The sequence below is a fragment of the Aspergillus terreus genome, genomic scaffold, assembly GCF_000149615.1.
Source record: "Aspergillus terreus NIH2624 scaffold_1 genomic scaffold, whole genome shotgun sequence".
NCBI classification, from domain to species: Eukaryota; Fungi; Ascomycota; class Eurotiomycetes; order Eurotiales; family Aspergillaceae; genus Aspergillus; species Aspergillus terreus.
In genome coordinates this window covers 277,334-295,554 of record NT_165972.1, presented here as the reverse complement: position 1 = coordinate 295,554, position 18,221 = coordinate 277,334, and the positions used below count along the sequence as shown (strand labels likewise).

The following is an 18,221-nucleotide window of genomic DNA, read 5'->3' as shown; positions in this document are numbered from 1 at the left end:
GCGCGCGTTCGTCGCCCGCGGTAACCAGGCTGTGACGTATGGTGCGGGCACGTGGCATGCGCCGATGGTTGTGCTCGGTCCGCGCCGCGTGGATTTTGTTGTCGTGCAGTTTGCTAATGGGGTTGAGGATGAGGATGTCCAGGAGGCGGCGTTTGGGGAGGGCATTGTCGTTGATCTGGGGCGGAGTCAGTCGTTGAGTGCGGGGAGAGCCGGGAGCGCGAAGCTGTAAATATTTATGGCGGTGGGTGTATTATACGGGCTATGAGGGAACAAAATGCATTTACATTGGTATCTCGGTCATGTACATAGGTCGTGGTGTAGAATACAAATTCACGAAGTTAGGAGCTCGCTTGATGCATTCTCGGTTGTTTGGATTCGATCGAGGGGGCCCAGTTCAAGGCGCGCACGCATCGGGCCATCTCGATCGTCTCCTTCGGTAGCCCAGCCAGCTGCGCTACCTTGAGCGCGTGGGATTCGCGATTCACGCCCTTGCGCAGGCGATGGACGAACGAGAACGACCCGGACGCAGTCTCCCGGACGTCGGTGCAGTAGCGGCCCAGCGCCTCAAAGTCGTGCGTCAGCTCGGCGAGCGAGTGGAAGTGTGTCGCGAAGAGGGTCCGGCTGCGATTGCGATAATGTAGATGGTGCAGACATGCGAAACTCACGGCCGTCCCGTCTTCGGGGGTGGTTCCCCGACCGACCTCGTCCATGATGACGAACGAACGGGGCGTCGCTTGCTTCAGGATCGCGGCTGTCTCGAGCATTTCCACCATGAAAGTGGACTGGTCGCGAAAGAGGTCGTCTGCAGCGCCGATGCGGCTGAAGATCTGGTCTACGATTCCGATCTCTGCATACTCAGCTGGGACGAACGATCCAACCTGAGCCAGAATGGTTATCAGGGCGTTTTGCCGCAGGAACGTGCTCTTGCCAGCCATGTTGGGTCCGGTGATTAGCCAGATGCGCTCGGGATCTCCTAGGAAACAGTTATTACTGACAAACCGTCGGCCCTGCTCCTCCAGTCCCAGTTTGACTGTCGGATGTCGGCCCCCGACGATTTTGTGTTTGGTACTGTTGGTGAGGATTGGGCGAACCAGCTGCTGCTCTTGAGCCAGCGTGGCGAAAGAGCAAGCCACGTCGAGCTCGTCCATCACGGACGCGTTGCGTCTGATCTTGACAAGATTGAGGATGACCTCGCGGCGTAAGCTTTCAAAAATCACCTGCTCTTCCTGTCGGATTTGGAGCTTCACCTGGTCGGTGCGGCCGCCTAATTCGGTCCACGCGGGGAGATAGAATGACCTTGTTGATTTGGTTGATGAGACGTTCCGAGTGACTCCCAAGTCTTCTAGCGCTCCCTGGGAAATTTTGGCGCCTTTGACGTGACAAATATGGCCGAGGCCTGGGGTCCATTTGAGCGTCAGAGCCGACGACCCGACCGCATTACGGAGTTTCTGCGTCAACTTCGCCTTCTCGTCCTGCAGGTCGCTCAGGGCTTGGTGAAGCTCTCGCAGCGCAGGGCTGGCATCGCGTCTCATAATCCACGTATCAACAGTCGATGGGTCTTCCGTTGCCATCCCTGCCTTTTCGGTGCTTCTAGATTTGACTTTCTTTGGTAAAGCGTCCAAGTCTCCCGGTAACCCTTCGTTCATTGCCACCTCTTGGGCAAGGGTAGCAGCCTCCGCCGCGGTATCATCTTCGATGCGCTGTTTTTGTAACAAGCCTTCCTCGTCTATCGCTGCCAGAATCCTGTCTGCCAGTGCAGTGGGACCGTCCAAGTGAAGCCTATTCACCAAAGCTCGCAGGCTGTTTTTGTGGGGTTCATGGGATGAGGGCGCACAGTTCGCATCAGTATACCCAGCACCGGAAATGACTCGTTTGATCTCTTTAGAGGCTTCTATCGCTCGGGACAGACAGATGAGATCATCTGGGTCTCCGCGACCCAGCGTGAATTTCTGAACCAAGCGTTGAGCATCATAGCTGCGCTTCAGAAGCTGAGTTACGTTATCGCGTAATTTCTTGTGGGAGATGAAAACAGACACAAGATCGAGTCTCTCGTTAATCACTTGTAGTGACGTGGATGGGGAGGCTAATCAAGGTCAGCGATACACAGTTCGCAGGGCAAGGGAGACCTTACTCAAGCGGTCACGCAAGAGACGAGCTCCGCTTTTTGTCGACGTGCGGCGGACTGCGTGGAGCAGACTGCCTTTCCCAAAGCCATCTCGAGCTGTTTCGAGGATCTCCAAACCCCGCAGGCTATTGCGGTCAATATTCATGGACTCGTTCAGATGTCGGCGACGAGGGGGCTGAAGTTTTAGATCCACCCCCTGGAGTTGGACACGAACATATTCCAGAAGGCTATAGCCTGCGGCCGTTTCTTCGGTGGTAAAGGACTCTATGGCTTCTGAGGGAACAGGCGCTTCGAGCATATAATCCCACTGATGCATCGGCCTGATCTTACGGGGGTACGGGAAGAAAGTCACCGGTCGATGGTCGTGGCCAACTAGCAGTTGCAGTTCCTGTCCGATTAGGTCTTGAAGATCCTGGTCGACGAGTATCTCTCGAGCACCGATTCTGGCGATGGCAGATGGGAGCATCTGTGCCGTCGTGAACTGTGTGAAGAAATCGCCCGTAGAAAGGTCTAGCCAGGACAAGCCTACATGCTGCGATGCCGATGAGAGTACGTGTATCCCATCTTGTTGGTGCTTTAGTTGTGCTTTTAGGGACGGGATATCCATGTATATGGCCAACAGGAAGTTATTCTCTGATGGGTCCATGAACTTTTCGTCGATCAACGTCCCTGGCGTGATAATCCTGGCGACCCGTCGATCGAAAAGGAGCCCTCCAGACCGAGCCTTGTCCTCTTCGCCAAGGGCAAATTCCTCACTAATCGCGACATACTTGTTCAGATCTTGGACCAGAATCTTCAGGAAGCGGTCCAGCTGGAAGAAGGGAAAGCCCGCCATTGGAACAGGACCGGCGCTGGTCTTTTTGGACGCAAGCTTGATATTCAGTAATGGGGCATACTCCTCTGCCTGTTGGAAGTAAAGCTCGTAAAAGCCCCCTACTCTTGTCAAAATGACACAATTCTTGAATTTCTGCATATTGTTCCAGTGTCCCTGCACGACTGTCGGGTAACGAGGCGCGTCGTCCATAACATCATTGTAGGAGTCCAATTTCAGCGCGCCTTGGGGAATATCCTTTAGCTTGACCGTTGATTGAGTCTTTGCACCTCTTGCGATCGTAAAATGCGACACCGGTACTGGCGCCCATGGTGGCGTCGCGACACGCTGCGACGGGCGACGGGCATGATGACAAATGGTTCGGTGTATCTGGCAGCGATGCGAGAAAACCTCGAGGGACGGGCGCGATCGCGCAGGCGATGAGATCAGGAGGCTGACATGCGAACCATAAAGACGCATGGTCCGAGAGGGAGCGCCGTGAAGCTCTGGTCGTAGTGAGAGGGAGCAGTACGCGGAAGAGGAAGTAAATTAGGTACGAAGTTGGGGAGGTAAAGCTCCTCGCCAAACCTTCCCGCTTCGCCACCGAAATCTGCTTCAGAGAACTTCCCGCCGCTCAACGCAACTCTTTCACTTCCGCGCAACATTTCAGGCAGCTCGACTTCCTGCACCCCACGCGTGAGCTAGTCTATTGCAGGAGGATGCTCCAGGTTTGTGAAGCCAATTCTTGAATTCTGGGATCGTTGCAGAATTCATTTTTTTTACGTTGTCGCAGGAGTTTCGACGCGCCGGCTGATTCTGAGCTCCACCGAGCCCAGACGACTTCTTGTCAGTCGTAACACGATCGTTTTGTGATTTCTGAATTCTGTCATTTGCATTCCTCCTTCGTCAAAATGGCGGACCAAAATATTTCTCAGTACAAATACTCGGCGATGTCCAACCTGGTTCTCCAGGCGGACCGTCGTTTCATTTCTCGCGTCAACGATGAAGCCACCGGCGACCCGGAGTCCCTCGCAGGTCGCATTGGAATCCGGGAAATGGGCTCCAGAGTGGCTCGTGACAATGCACCGAAGACAAAGAAGAAGGCCGCGGGGCCGATGGAGATCGAACGAGGCGCTATTCGAGAGGGCGAGGATGTGCTCGCGCGCGAGCAGAAAAAACGTCAGCGTGGCCAACCGGCACAATTACGGGGACAGGGCATCCTATCCGCCGCCGATGCCCTCGTCGAAGGCCTGAAGTACCGTCCTCGCACCCCTGCCACCCGCGCAACCTACGATCTCATCCTCACCATGACCGCGGGTCACCTCGGCGATGTCCCTCACGAAGTCGTTCGGAGCGCTGCCGACGCCGTGCTGGAGCTGCTGAAGGACGAAGAAATGAAGGATTTCGATAAGAAAAAGGAAATCGACGACTTGCTTGGTAGCTCGATGAACCCCAAGGAGTTCAACGAATTGGTGAACCTTGGGAAGAAAATTACAGACTACGATGCACAGGACGAAGATGAAGATATGGGTGGCGGCCTGGAGGGCGAGGGTGAAGGCGAGCTCGATGAACGCCAAGGTGTCGCTGTCGTGTTCGACGAAGAAGACGAAGACGAAGACCGCATGGGTACAGTCGACGAAGTGCGCGATGAGGACGAATCAGAGGAGGAAGAAGCAGATCAACAGGACATGGAAGACACAACGGCAGAGAAGGCAGATCTTGAAGGCCTTGAAGACACCGAGGAAATGGTCATAGATGGTGGCGTCGGTCGTGACGACGATCGCGGAGCCAAGGGACTTACGATACCTGCTCGGGAAATCGATGCCTACTGGCTCCAACGTCAAATTGGAAACGCCTATTCCGATGCCCATATACAGCATGAGAAGGCTACCCAGGCCCTCGACATTCTCGGTGGAAAAGGAGAGGATGGCGAAGAGAAGCCGCTACGTGAGGTCGAAAACGACCTGATGGAACTCTTCGATTACGATCATCCTGATCTGGTCGCCAAACTGGTCACGAACCGCGATAAGATTGTCTGGGTGACGCGTTGGCGACGAGTGGCTGAAGACGCAGATGCCCGGAATCTAGTCGAAAGTGAAATGGTCGAAGCTGGACATCGCGCCATCCTTGATGAGATTCGCGGAAAGACTGCCCGTGGAGAGACCGGCAGACCGGAGAAGAAGATCAAGCTTGACTTGATGGACGTCGATGTACCCAGTGCACCCCAACCAGAACAGAAGCAAGCCGACGGTGAACTCGTTCGCGGCCTGCAGCCCAAGAGACTTATCAATCTCGAGAACCTCGTTTTCCATCAGGGTAACCATCTCATGACGAACCCCAACGTCAAGCTCCCTCAAGGTTCTACGAAGCGGACATTTAAGGGTTACGAGGAGATTCACGTCCCACCTCCGAAGGCTAAGCGAGACCCCGGAGAGAAGCTCATTCCGACAACCGAATTGCCTGACTGGGCTCGCCCTGGTTTCGGTAGCTCAAAGGAGCTCAACCGTATCCAGACCAAGTGTTACCCGACAGCTTTCCATGACGATGGTAATATGTTGGTCTGTGCTCCTACGGGTTCCGGAAAGACCAACGTTGCTATGCTCACTATTCTCCGCGAGATTGGGAAAAACCGCAATCCGGAGACCGGTCAAATCATGCTTGATGACTTCAAGATTATCTACATCTCTCCTCTGAAAGCCTTGGTCCAGGAGCAAGTCGGAAACCTTGGCAAACGTCTCGAGCCATACGGTATCCGAGTCTCTGAATTGACTGGTGACCGTCAGCTCACGAAGCAGCAAATCGCTGAAACCCAGGTTATTGTAACCACCCCGGAGAAGTACGACGTTATCACAAGAAAAGCATCGGAAACCAGTTACACCAGGCTTGTCCACCTCCTGATCATCGACGAGATTCATTTGCTTCACGACGAGCGTGGCCCTGTCATTGAGAGCATTGTCAGCAGGACAATCCGCAAGGGCGAGCAAACTGGAGAACCTGTTCGTATCGTCGGTCTGAGTGCCACTCTCCCCAACTATCGCGATGTCGGAAACTTCTTGCGAGTGGACCCTGTCAAGGGTCTCTTCCATTTCGATGGATCTTTCAGGCCATGCCCGTTGAAGCAGGAGTTCATCGGTGTTACGGACAAAAAGGCCATCAAGCAGCTCAAGACGATGAACGACATTTGTTACAATAAAGTCATGGAACAAGTCGGCCAGCGCAGGAACCAGATGCTGATCTTCGTCCACTCCCGGAAGGAGACTGCTAAGACCGCCAAGTACATCAGGGATAAGGCTCTGGAGATGGAAACTATCGGCCAGATCCTTCGAAGCGACGCTGCGAGCAGGGCTATCTTGTCGGAAGAAGCCGAATCGGTCGACGACCCATCGCTCAAGGACCTGTTGCCTTATGGATTCGGTATCCATCATGCTGGACTGAGTCTTGCTGATCGTGATTCAGTTCAGGCCCTCTTCGCTGATGGCAGTCTCCAGGTTCTGGTCTGCACGGCCACTCTGGCCTGGGGTGTTAACCTTCCCGCACATACCGTCATCATCAAGGGTACTCAGATCTACTCCCCAGAAAAGGGTAGCTGGGTCGAGCTCAGTCCGCAGGATGTTCTCCAAATGTTGGGACGTGCTGGACGACCCCAGTACGACACGTTTGGTGAAGGTATTATCATCACCTCGCAGACAGAGATCCAATATTACCTCTCCTTGATGAACCAGCAATTGCCAATCGAGAGTCAGCTTATGAGCAAGCTGGCTGACAACATGAATGCCGAAATCGTTCTCGGAAACATTCGCACTCGTGATGAAGGTGTGGACTGGCTTGGTTATACATATCTCTTCGTCCGTATGCTCCGTTCTCCAGGTCTGTACAGTGTTGGTGCAGACTATGAAAACGACGATGCCCTGGAGCAGAAGCGTGTCGACCTCGTTCACTCAGCGGCGACGATCTTGGAGAGAGCTGGACTTGTCAAGTACGAGAAGAAGACTGGTCGCCTACAGTCGACTGAGTTGGGACGCATTGCATCCCACTACTACATCGGCCACAACTCGATGCTGACCTATTCGCAACACCTTCAACCTTCCATCACGACCATCGAATTGTTCCGCATCTTCGCACTCAGCGATGAGTTCAAGTACATCCCAGTTCGTCAGGATGAGAAGCTTGAGCTGGCCAAGCTGTTGGGCCGTGTACCCGTTCCCGTCAAAGAGGGTATTGATGAGCCCCACTCGAAGATCAACGTCCTTCTGCAAGCTTATATCTCGCGACTTAAGCTAGAAGGTCTCGCTTTAATGGCCGACATGGTCTACGTCACCCAGTCGGCTGGTCGTATCTTGCGCGCGATCTTTGAGATTTCATTGAAGAAGGGTTGGTCATCCGTTGCGAAGACTGCACTTGATCTCTGCAAGATGGCCGAGAGACGCATGTGGCCGACAATGACGCCTCTCCGACAGTTCCCTAACTGCCCTAGGGACATCATGCAGAAGGCTGAGCGAATCGATGTGCCCTGGTCGAGTTACTTTGACCTTGATCCTCCCCGTATGGGTGAGCTCCTGGGTATGCCCAAGGCTGGACGTGTTGTCTGTGATCTTGTCTCCAAGTTCCCTCGTCTGGAAGTTCAGGCTCAGGTGCAGCCCATCACCCGGTCCATGCTTCGTGTTGAGTTGACCATCACTCCAAACTTTGTGTGGGATGAGTCCATCCATGGAAATGCGCAGGACTTCTGGATCTTGGTTGAAGACTGTGACGGTGAAGAAATTCTGTTCCATGACCAGTTCCTGCTCCGGAGAGATTATGCTGAGGCTGAGATGAACGAACACCTCGTCGAATTCACTGTCCCTATCACCGAGCCGATGCCTCCGAACTACTTCATCTCTCTTGTTTCCGACCGCTGGATGCACTCGGAGACTAAGATCGCTGTGTCATTCCAGAAGTTGATCCTTCCCGAGCGCTTCCCCCCGCACACCCCTCTGTTGGACATGCAGAGAGCCCCCGTCAAGGCCCTCAAGCGTGAGGAGTACCAGCAACTGTACCCTGACTGGCAGGTGTTCAACAAGATCCAAACACAGACATTCAAGTCGCTCTTCGACACCGATGACAATGTCTTCGTCGGTGCGCCAACAGGCAGTGGTAAAACCGTTTGCGCTGAGCTTGCTTTGTTGCGTCACTGGTCCCAAGAGGGTAGTGGTCGGGCAGTCTACGTGGCTCCCTTCCAGGAGCTAGTTGATCTTCGTCTTGCTGACTGGGAAAAGCGCTTGAGCAAATTGGCTGGTGGCAAGAATATTGTTAAGCTCACTGGCGAAACGACGGCGGATCTCAAGCTTCTGGAGCGGGCCGACTTGGTGCTGGCCACTCCCACACAGTGGGACGTTCTGTCAAGACAATGGCAACGACGCAAGAATGTTCAGACTGTCCAGTTGTTCATCGCGGATGAGCTTCATATGATCGGAGGTTATGGCGGTTATGTCTATGAAGTGGTCGTCTCCCGCATGCACTCGATTGCGCTCCAGCTCGAGAACGGCATGCGCATTGTTGGCCTGAGTGTACCCCTTGCTAATGCGCGCGACATTGGAGAGTGGATTGGTGCCAACAAACACACCATCTACAACTTCAGTCCCCACGCCCGTCCAGTCCCTCTTGAACTCCATCTCCAATCCTTCACCATTCCTCACTTTCCCTCTCTCATGCTGGCGATGGCTCGTCCTGCCTATCTTTCCGTCCTGCAATTGTCGCCGGATAAGCCAGCGATTGTGTTCGTGCCCAATCGCAAGCAGACTCGTGCCACAGCCATTGACATCCTAACTGCCTGCGCTACGGACGATGATGAAGATCGGTTCCTCCACGCGGACGTTAATGAGCTTGCTCCTCTTCTTGAACGGGTTCAAGAACGGACGTTGGCTGAATCGTTGTCTCATGGTATTGGGTACTATCACGAGGCGCTGAGTGCCACGGATAAGAAGATCGTTTCGCACCTTTTCACCATCGGTGCGATCCAAGTGTTGCTTGCTTCTCGTGACGTTTGCTGGGAACTGAACTTGACAGCACATTTGGTGATTGTCATGGGCACCCAATTCTTCGAGGGTCGTGAACATCGCTATATTGACTACCCGATCAGCGAGATTCTACAAATGTTTGGCAAGGCTTCGCGCCCGGGTGAAGACAAAATTGGGCGCGGTGTTCTCATGGTACCCGCTGTGAAGCGTGAGTATTACAAGAAATTCCTCAACGAAGCGCTTCCAGTGGAGAGCCATCTGCAGGCCTATCTGCACGATGCGTTCGTGACCGAAATTAGCACCAGGACGATCTCTTCTACTCAAGACGCTGTGGACTGGATGACGTATACCTACTTCTACCGTCGTCTGCTCGCCAATCCCAGCTTCTACGGTCTTACTGACGTTAGTCATGAGGGTCTAAGCACGTTCCTGTCGGAGCTTGTGGAGAACACGCTGAAGGAGCTGTCCGAGGCTAAGATCATTGATCTGGATGAGGAAGATGATAGCGTCTCGCCTCTTAATGCTGCCATGATTGGTGCCTACTACAACATCTCCTTCATCACCATGCAGACGTTCCTTCTCTCCTTGTCTGCCCGGACCAAGCTCAAGGGTATCTTGGAGATCATCACATCGGCCACTGAGTTCGAGTCGATCCAGATGCGTCGCCATGAGGACCACATCCTGCGCCGCGTGTACGACCGAGTACCTGTTAAGATGTCTCAGACAGCCTACGACTCGCCACACTTCAAAGCGTTCGTCCTCCTGCAGGCTCACTTCTCGCGCATGCAGTTGCCCATTGACCTTGCCAAGGATCAAGAGGTCATTGTCAGCAAGGTTCTCAACCTTCTCAGCGCATGTGTGGATGTTCTGTCTTCGGAGGGTCATCTCAATGCCATGAATGCCATGGAGATGTCTCAAATGGTCGTCCAGGCTATGTGGGATCGGGATAGTCCTCTTAAGCAGATTCCTCACTTTGGTCCAGAGGCTATCAAGGTGGCCAACGAGTATAACATCAACGACATCTTCGAGTTCATGGAGGCCATGGACCCGTCTGAGAATAAGGACTACGGTACTCTGGTCAAGCGGCTGGGTCTGGACAACAAGCAGCTTGCCCAAGCAGCTGCCTTTACCAATGAGAAATACCCCAACATCGAGCTTGACTTCCAGGTGGAGGATCCCGAGAATATCACGTCTGGCGAGCCTGCGTACTTGAAGATTAAGATCGAACGCGAGGTCGAAGAGGACGAGGAACCTGACACGACTGTCCACGCTCCCTTCTATCCCGGCAAGAAGATGGAGAACTGGTGGTTGGTTGTGGGAGATGAGAAGACGAAGAACTTGCTGGCCATCAAGCGGGTTACTATTGGACGCAAGTTGGATCTGCGTTTGGAGTACATCGTGCCTACGCCGGGTGAGCATGAGTTGACGCTCTACCTGATGAGTGACAGCTATGTTGGAGTGGACCAGGCTCCTACGTTTACTGTGACAGCGGCGGAGGGCATGGAGGAGGATGAGAGTGAGGAAGAAGAGGAGTAGAGGAGATATATGACTGGGAGTGTTGATGATATTTCGCGAGGTTATGGTGTTTCTCGATGTCTATCTGTTCTGTAATTCTACGGTTTAATGGAAAACTGATTTCTGTGTTCGATAATATATCCGAGTCCCAAGTCGTTCGATATTGTTGCCATTCTATGCATAGGTAGCTCCGCGAACCTGTATGATGCTGATACCCGATTGGGTTGTTTGCACTGTTTGCGGGTTCCTGCATGAGGTCACCGCAACAGGCAACGTGATAAGCATTGCATGCTTCTCCGCTTTCTCCTCATTCATCCCCTCCATCCCTTGTGCTTATCCAAGTGCGGTCCCCCTATCCTTCATCCTTTCTCTTGTACATCAAGGTATTCATCTCCCCTTACAACTTCCATCCGTGCTAATCTCTGCATAGAGTCGGCACTCCCGTATCTTATCGCTTATCAGACCGTGAGTGACATGACCATCAGATCAATGAAGTTTACTCCCGAGTAAGTGGACCTGCTCTTTCATCTTGCAAGCTTCAACCCGGTCCTGCAGTGCTTACTACTTCATATTTGAGACTCCTGCTAACTGATTGACTGATTAGGGTGCTTCTTGGTGCCCCTCGGCGTTCGAGCGCCATCCCCAACTCATCAGGGACCTTGGCGGTGTACACCCAAACGTCATATTCTTTCGAGTCGCACTCCAAGACAAATGAAATCAAGGTCCTCGATATTGCCACCGGCCGTTCTGCTCTCATTTGCAATGATCCCGGCGCCAGTTCCCCGCAGTGGTTGGACAACAGCGACCAGCTGGTCTGGTTGAAAACAAAGGCGAATGGCAACACGAGCTTTATCGTCGGGCATGCGCGAGAAGTCGATAAGACTTATACGGCTGGAACAGTCCCAGGACCGGTGTCGGATTTGAAGGTGACCGTCATTGAACCGGGAAAGATCGGCTTTGCAGTCACAGGTAAGGCCAACCCGGACGGGTCTCTCTTCAACCCGCATGACGCCAAGAAGCCGCACAGCACGGGACGGTTGTATAACTCGCTTTTTGTGAGACATTGGGACTCTTACATTGAGCCCCAGAAGAATGCAATTTTCTACGGCTTGCTCCAGCGCATGCCAGTCAACCCGGCTACTCGGAATTCGGGGAAGTACTCCGTCTCAGGGTTGACGAACCTGATCTCTGTCTGCGGGCTGACTGGGGTGGAGTCGCCAATTCCTCCGTTCGGAGGCACGGGTGATTTTGATATCAGTCCGTCGGCAATTGTCTTCGTGGCGAAAGATCCGAAGCTGAATCCGGCAACGCACACTTCTTGCTCATGCTATTACTGCCCGATGTTCTCCTGGACGAGTATGAACGAGATCAAGACGAAGGTACATGCTATGAAGGGCCTGGAAGGGGCCATGTCATCGCCTGTCCTTTCATCCGACGGAAGCGCGATTGCCCTTCTAGCGATGCGCGAGGATGGTTACGAATCCGACAAAAACAGAATCCTATACGTACCCAACCCCTGGAACGGAGAGATGATAGAAATATTCGCGTCTCCTGATGGCGAAGGTCTTTGGCCTCTCAGCCCTTACGGTCTGACCTTCTCCAATGATGACCAATCCCTGTTCGTCCAGGTTGAGGAGCACGGCCGAGGAGTGGTCTATCAATTGCCGCTCTCTAATATCCGGCACTCCACCCCGGATATACTTAAGAAGCTTACCCACTCGGGTCACGTGAACGATGTATATCCTGCGACTAGCGACTCCTCTTCCAAACTGCTCATTTCGAGCAACAGCTTGTTGGATAACAGCGTGTGGTCGATCATCGATACCGAACACCCATCCGATATCCGTGTGATTTCATCCCTTGGCCGCGGTGGCGCTACCTTTGGACTGTCACCCGCCCAAGTTGACGAAATATGGTATAGGGGTGCTGAAGACCACCCTATCCACGCATGGGTAGTGAAGCCATCCGATTTCAAACCTGGCAACAAATATCCACTAGCGTATCTGATTCATGGCGGGCCCCAAGGAGCATGGAATGACCAATGGAGTACTCGTTGGAACCCTGCGGTCTTCGCCGAGCAAGGATATGTCGTCATCACGCCCAATCCAAGAGGCAGCACCGGGTATGGACAGCCCTTCACTGATGCCATTAGAGGCTCCTGGGGCGGGCTGCCCTATATCGATATCGAAAAGGGGTTCGACTTTATTGAACAAAACTTGGACTACGTCGATACCACTCGAGCCGTGGCACTCGGGGCTTCGTATGGCGGATACATGATGAACTGGATTCAGGGTCATCCGCTCGGCCGTCGCTTCAAAGCCCTCGTCACGCACGATGGTGTTTTCAGTATGCATTCGATGATGAGCAGTGAGGAAATGTACTTCCCTCTGCATGATCTTCAGGGTCCACTTTGGAAAGTTCCCGAGAACTGGGACCGGTGGGACCCGTCTCGCTTTACGGAGCACTGGCAGACACCTCATTTGATCATCCACAACGAACTAGACTATCGGTTGACGATCGCTGAGGGTCTTGCGGCGTTCAACGTTCTGCAGATGCGCGGAGTGGAGAGTCAGTTTCTTACTTTCCCCGACGAGAACCATTGGGTGCTGAACCCCGAGAATGCGCTTATGTGGCATAATACGGTTTTCAACTGGATCAACAAGCATGTTGGATTGCCTCAAGTGACTGATCAATCTAGCTAGCTGCCTGTTTTTTGCATATCGGTGTCACATGCACCCTACGTATCTCATAGTTGCTAATATCATTTGATGTTTGACTATACTATTTCCCTGAAGATTCGTACTGACCGAACACGCACATCTCCACGTATGTGGCATTTTCCGTACAACAGAGTTTGCCAGAAGGCTGTGAGATTATACAAGTGTCCGTCTCCATTCCTAAGCTCAGGGCTTTTGTCAATGAATGGGTATGTTTGAGAACTCCTGGAGAGTAACAGGAGACTTACAAAGGCCTAGTTCAGACAATTAGATTCTTTCCATCTTGCTCTTCGCCCCTACGCCGATGACTACAAAGACAACAAAGCCGATTGTGAATACAACCGCTTCATTCCTCACAAAGAGCTCGGCATCAGCCGAGGATGACCCCTGCTCATGGCCTCGAACCCTTTGATCCTTTGTCTGAAGCAGAGTACTGGTACTCTCCAAGCGATATAAATATGCCCATCGTCTCGTTCAACTACTCATCTTCGCTCAGGGCACATCTCAACTAATACAACCAGGGCTCCCAACCTGAACAATCTCCCCTCATTCAAAACCTCAGCTGACTCAAGCCAGTTATATATACATCCACACAATGACGAACGACGACCACGAGTCCCCCGACTTCTCCTTCCTGGGGCTCCTATACTCCCCCACCTCTACAGAAGAGCTCACCCGCATGCTACAGGAACAACAACAGTCGCAGTCAAGGCTGTCCCCTGAATTCCTCGACCTGCTCGACCTCCTTCGAACGCCACTCGCGCCTCTAGTATCCATTTCAACGGGACGTCCGCACCCCGACTTCCCCAAGACGCTCCTCGCCTACCACCTCCTGACCTCGGCGCAGCTGGATGCCCTGTTCACCTACTACCACCAGGTATGGCCCCCCGTCCCGGAGACTTACATGTACCCGATTGCGGTTCCGGCGCAGGTCGTCGTGGACCGTGATTGGGACGTGGATATTGAGGAGAAGCGCCGCTGGTTCGGAAGCTTTATTGGGCTAGGCGGGTGTGATGTCCCTTTGCACTTTGTTGTGCCGAATGTGCCGGATATTTCGTGGATGTTTATGGATAGACGGGAGACTGTCGAGGAGATGTTGGAGCGGATGGAGCGGGAATGGCAGCAGGCGCTTTGTCGGGATCGGTTTGATTTTCGCTTTACTTTTCAGTGGAAGTGGTTATGATATATACTAAATGTTGTACAGATGGATTGAGGAATATAATACATACAGTGAGACGGGGAAGACTACCTATGGCAGTGCCGGTAAACACCCGTGGACGATTATACTTCATAGGGCTGAGTGATCTGTGCACAAGCGCTTACGTACTCGGCTTTGCACCGTGAATACTAACTAACTACTTGGTACCTGGGTACAAAGGACAAATGTCAACTAGGATAAACCCAATACCAAGACGCCATTTACCCGCGGCGTGCCGCGGGGTAATTCCATTGAGGGCGTTGTTTAGCCTGTGGCGGATAAAACACACGCTAATATATAGACCGACGCCACTATGGCTTCATCCACGGCACTCACCACCTGCACCAGCCCTCAATCCTCAATTCCCCCTCATACAAAATGGCCAGCCCACCCCTCGTCACGCACATGTACACGGCGGACCCATCCGCGCACGTCTTCAACGGCAAACTGTACATCTACCCGTCGCACGACCGCGAGACCGACATCCAGTTCAACGACAACGGCGACCAGTATGACATGGTCGACTACCACGTGCTGTCGATGGACGAGGTCGGCGGGCCCGTCACCGACCACGGCGTCGCGCTGACGGCCGCCGACGTGCCGTGGGTCTCCAAGCAGCTGTGGGCGCCCGACGCCGCCACCAAGGACGGCAAATACTACCTGTACTTCCCGGCGCGCGACCACGACGGCATCTTCCGCATCGGCGTCGCCGTCGCCGACGACCCGGCCGGCCCCTTCAAGGCCGAGCCCTCCTACATCCCCGGCAGCTACAGCATCGACCCGGCCTCGTTTGTCGACGACGCCGACGGCCGCGGGTATCTCTACTTCGGTGGTATCTGGGGTGGCCAGCTGCAGTGCTGGAGTCGCAACGAGGCCGGCGAGTGGACGGTCTTCGATGCGTCGAAGCAGGGCCCGCAGGAGCCTGCTGGGCCTGGTGTGAAGGCGCTGTTTCCGCGTGTTGCCCGTCTGAGCGAGGATATGCTCAGCTTTGATACACCTGTGCGTGAGCTCGAGATTCTCGACGAGAACGGCCAGCCCATCGCTGCTGATGACCACGAGCGCCGCTTCTTCGAGGCCGCCTGGATGCACAAGTATAATGGCAAGTACTACTTTTCGTACTCGACCGGCGACACGCACTACCTCGTGTATGCTGTCGGCGATAGCCCATTCGGCCCGTTTACGTACCGCGGCCGTATTCTGGAGCCTGTGATCGGCTGGACGACGCACCATTCTATTGCTGAATTCCGCGGAAAATGGTATTTGTTCTATCATGACTGTGAGATGTCCGGTGGCGTGAGCCACTTGCGCAGTGTGCGCATGCGCGAGATCGGGTATGACGAGAAGGGAGATATCCACTTGAAGTGATCGATTGGAAGATAAACGTTTGTATATAGGTTTAATTCATGATTGTTGCTTATGTGTATCATGTCACATCGTATATTTGGAGCAATGCTAATGGCCCATTCCCCGTGCCCGATTCTCGACCACAATGTCCCAGTACTTGGCCCGCGAGCGCGTCCGGAACGTCTTGCCGTATTTAATCATGAAGAGGAAGACCGCCGAGCATGCCACACCGATGAACGCGGCCGAGATGAAGCAGTTCTGGTACCCTAGATTCTCGATCCACGGCGTAATCCCATAGTTGAAGGCGAACGACATAGTGTTCCGCACCAGGATGATACTGGACATGGCATCACCACTCACCTCACTGTAGCTGTCGACCAGATAGTTGACGCTCAGGGTGACGCCGCAGGTGTTTGCGGACGCAAGAACGCACATGGCCACCAGCAAACCAAACCAGTGAATTTCGTGCGCTGCGCCGACACCCCAGAGGATCAGGGAGCCGGGCACAGTGATAAGACAGACAAGGAAGGGCCACAGGCGCTGCTCGGCTTCCATGACACCATTGTTGCGGCGCGCCAGTCGGATGGTGAGCCAGTCACTGAACCGGCCGGTGAAGAGCGAGCTGTTGACGATTAGACTAGATATGGATGACGGCTGGGATTCACTGACCCAAGAATCACACCGATGCAGCATGCAACATAGCTCAGCCCGACCATGGACGACCTAAATTTATTAGCTATAACTAACCGTGTGGTGGGAGTTACGAACCCGAAATTGTAAGGCGCAGAGCCGAGGATGATGGATGCCGTGCCGTTGAGGATGTTGAACCAGATGAGATACGAACCATACGAAAATCTACATTTGTTAGATGGCGACGACAATCTGTGTTGGGATGAATGACATACCCTGCGTAGAACACCACCGGCCAGCTCACGTAATACAGGATATGCCAGAATCGTCGAAGCATGTTGTTGGGCTGCGTCGGGCCGATGATAGCCAGTTTCTGGGCAAAGGTCCTCTTGCTGTAATTCGACACAACACCATACTCTGCGTCCTGTTGTGGAGCGGCATCTGCCGGCGTTTTCTCCTTGTCTCCCTTTTCGGAACTAGTAGCAGAAGAGGTAAGGCCGGCAGCTGAAGCCGTGCCAACCGTATGCCGCGTATAGTTTGTCTCTTCCATGAAGAAGAACAGGAAACCCACAGTCACCGCGATGAAAATGGCCGGCCAGTAGAATACCCATCTCCACCCGTGATACTGTGCGATGAAGCCACAGATAACGGGGGCAAAGTAGTTGCTGCCTGCGAGGAAAAATGCGTAGAGAGCCATGTACGTGCCGCGTTCGTGAGTGAAGTACTAGGACTGGTGTTAGCTGTAGACATAGGGTTGGTCGAAGCGTACGTACCACGTCAGTGACGGATACTTCTGGCAGAGCTTCAATCGGGGCAATGAAGAACCCGCACAGGATACTGCGGCCGATCCATTCGCCATTGCTTTTAATGTATGGACTGAGTTGTTAGTTGATAGGCAGTCTCGGCGGGTATAATCTGGACTTACCCCCATACTAACGTACCCTGTCGCTGGTCAGACACAGTTGGCCACAATGGTATAATATACTTGGACTTACGATTGTCCCAATACAAGAGAGAAGGTACGTCAGACGTTTCCCATACTGCAAGGCAAAAGGCTGCCAGAACAACAACCCCCAGCCAGCGAGCAGAAACATATACCCAGTCCCTTGGTTGAGTGTGCCGACGGAAACGCCTGTTGCCTCGGACAGAGGCACGAGTACGGAATAAACCACAGAGGTACCAATTCCTGTGAAGAGGGTGTAGCTGCAGCGCACCAAGGCTGATTAGCTCCTATTCACCCGGACTGGTACTGTAAGACTCACGCGCTGACACAGATGGTTGACAGCAGTTTCCGTCGCGGTGACCAGTTCAGAGGATCGTCCGGGTCGTCCGAGGGTTGCGGTACTAGAACGATATCGCTGTTGCCATGATCCAGATGACGACTGGCCATGGTATGCTCCAAATCTACCAGGGTGAAGGTGCCAGGAATGGCATTGCGGTCCACCTGGTGCGCCATAGTGCCCAAGAGACGATTGTACGTCCTGACAATGGCTCCAGAAGAAGATGTCGAAGGAGGGGATAAGAGGTGAAAGTTGGGGAGAACCGGAATCCCCCCAGGCAAGGGACAGCGCAGCATATAAGCCTCGCTCCCCCGCCTTTCTGGATATTTCCCGATGTGACCTCGCAGGTTATCATTGCCGTGGATGATCCTGCGATAAGTCAGTCGGAATGCTTCCGCTGGGACAAATGGCGCTCCCCTCAGAGCATGTATATCAGCCGACGGGGGTCCACATGGCTATCAGTCATGCCTAAAGGAGGTGGTTAGTTGTTGATAACGGACTGCGCGAGCGGAGAAAAGACCGGAGGCACGTCATTATTGGCAGCGGGCGGTGCGGAGAAGCTTTTCGCACACTCGTCTGGATTCCCCTTTCTCTGTTGTCGCCTC

At 53.6% G+C, this 18,221-nt stretch overlaps 4 protein-coding genes across 4 annotated transcripts; 2 read left to right on the top strand and 2 right to left on the bottom strand.

Moving 5' to 3' along the window:
• Positions 1-338: 338 nt before the first annotated feature.
• On the bottom strand, positions 339-3,267 carry ATEG_00095 (mismatch repair ATPase MSH1; the record flags this gene model as incomplete). The annotated part of the gene is made up of 3 exons (XM_001210181.1): positions 339-2,083; positions 2,132-3,181; positions 3,258-3,267. 3 exons carry the CDS (start codon positions 3,265-3,267, stop codon positions 339-341), a joined length of 2,805 nt encoding a protein of 934 aa, XP_001210181.1.
• A 580-nt stretch (positions 3,268-3,847) lies between these two features.
• Positions 3,848-13,149, top strand: ATEG_00094 (uncharacterized protein; the record flags this gene model as incomplete). Its single annotated transcript, XM_001210180.1, has 2 exons — positions 3,848-10,464; positions 11,052-13,149. 2 exons carry the CDS (start codon positions 3,848-3,850, stop codon positions 13,147-13,149), a joined length of 8,715 nt encoding a protein of 2,904 aa, XP_001210180.1.
• Positions 13,150-13,759: 610 nt separating this feature from the next.
• On the top strand, positions 13,760-15,727 carry ATEG_00093 (glycoside hydrolase family 43 protein; the record flags this gene model as incomplete). The annotated part of the gene is made up of 3 exons (XM_001210179.1): positions 13,760-14,307; positions 14,369-14,427; positions 14,664-15,727. The coding sequence occupies 3 exons, from the start codon at positions 13,760-13,762 to the stop codon at positions 15,725-15,727; spliced, it is 1,671 nt and encodes a 556-aa protein (XP_001210179.1).
• An 87-nt stretch (positions 15,728-15,814) lies between these two features.
• ATEG_00092 (putative MFS transporter) lies at positions 15,815-17,792 on the bottom strand (the record flags this gene model as incomplete). Its single annotated transcript, XM_001210178.1, has 8 exons — positions 15,815-16,328; positions 16,376-16,429; positions 16,475-16,561; positions 16,612-17,060; positions 17,110-17,212; positions 17,262-17,278; positions 17,332-17,539; positions 17,599-17,792. The coding sequence occupies 8 exons, from the start codon at positions 17,790-17,792 to the stop codon at positions 15,815-15,817; spliced, it is 1,626 nt and encodes a 541-aa protein (XP_001210178.1).
• Positions 17,793-18,221: the final 429 nt, after the last annotated feature.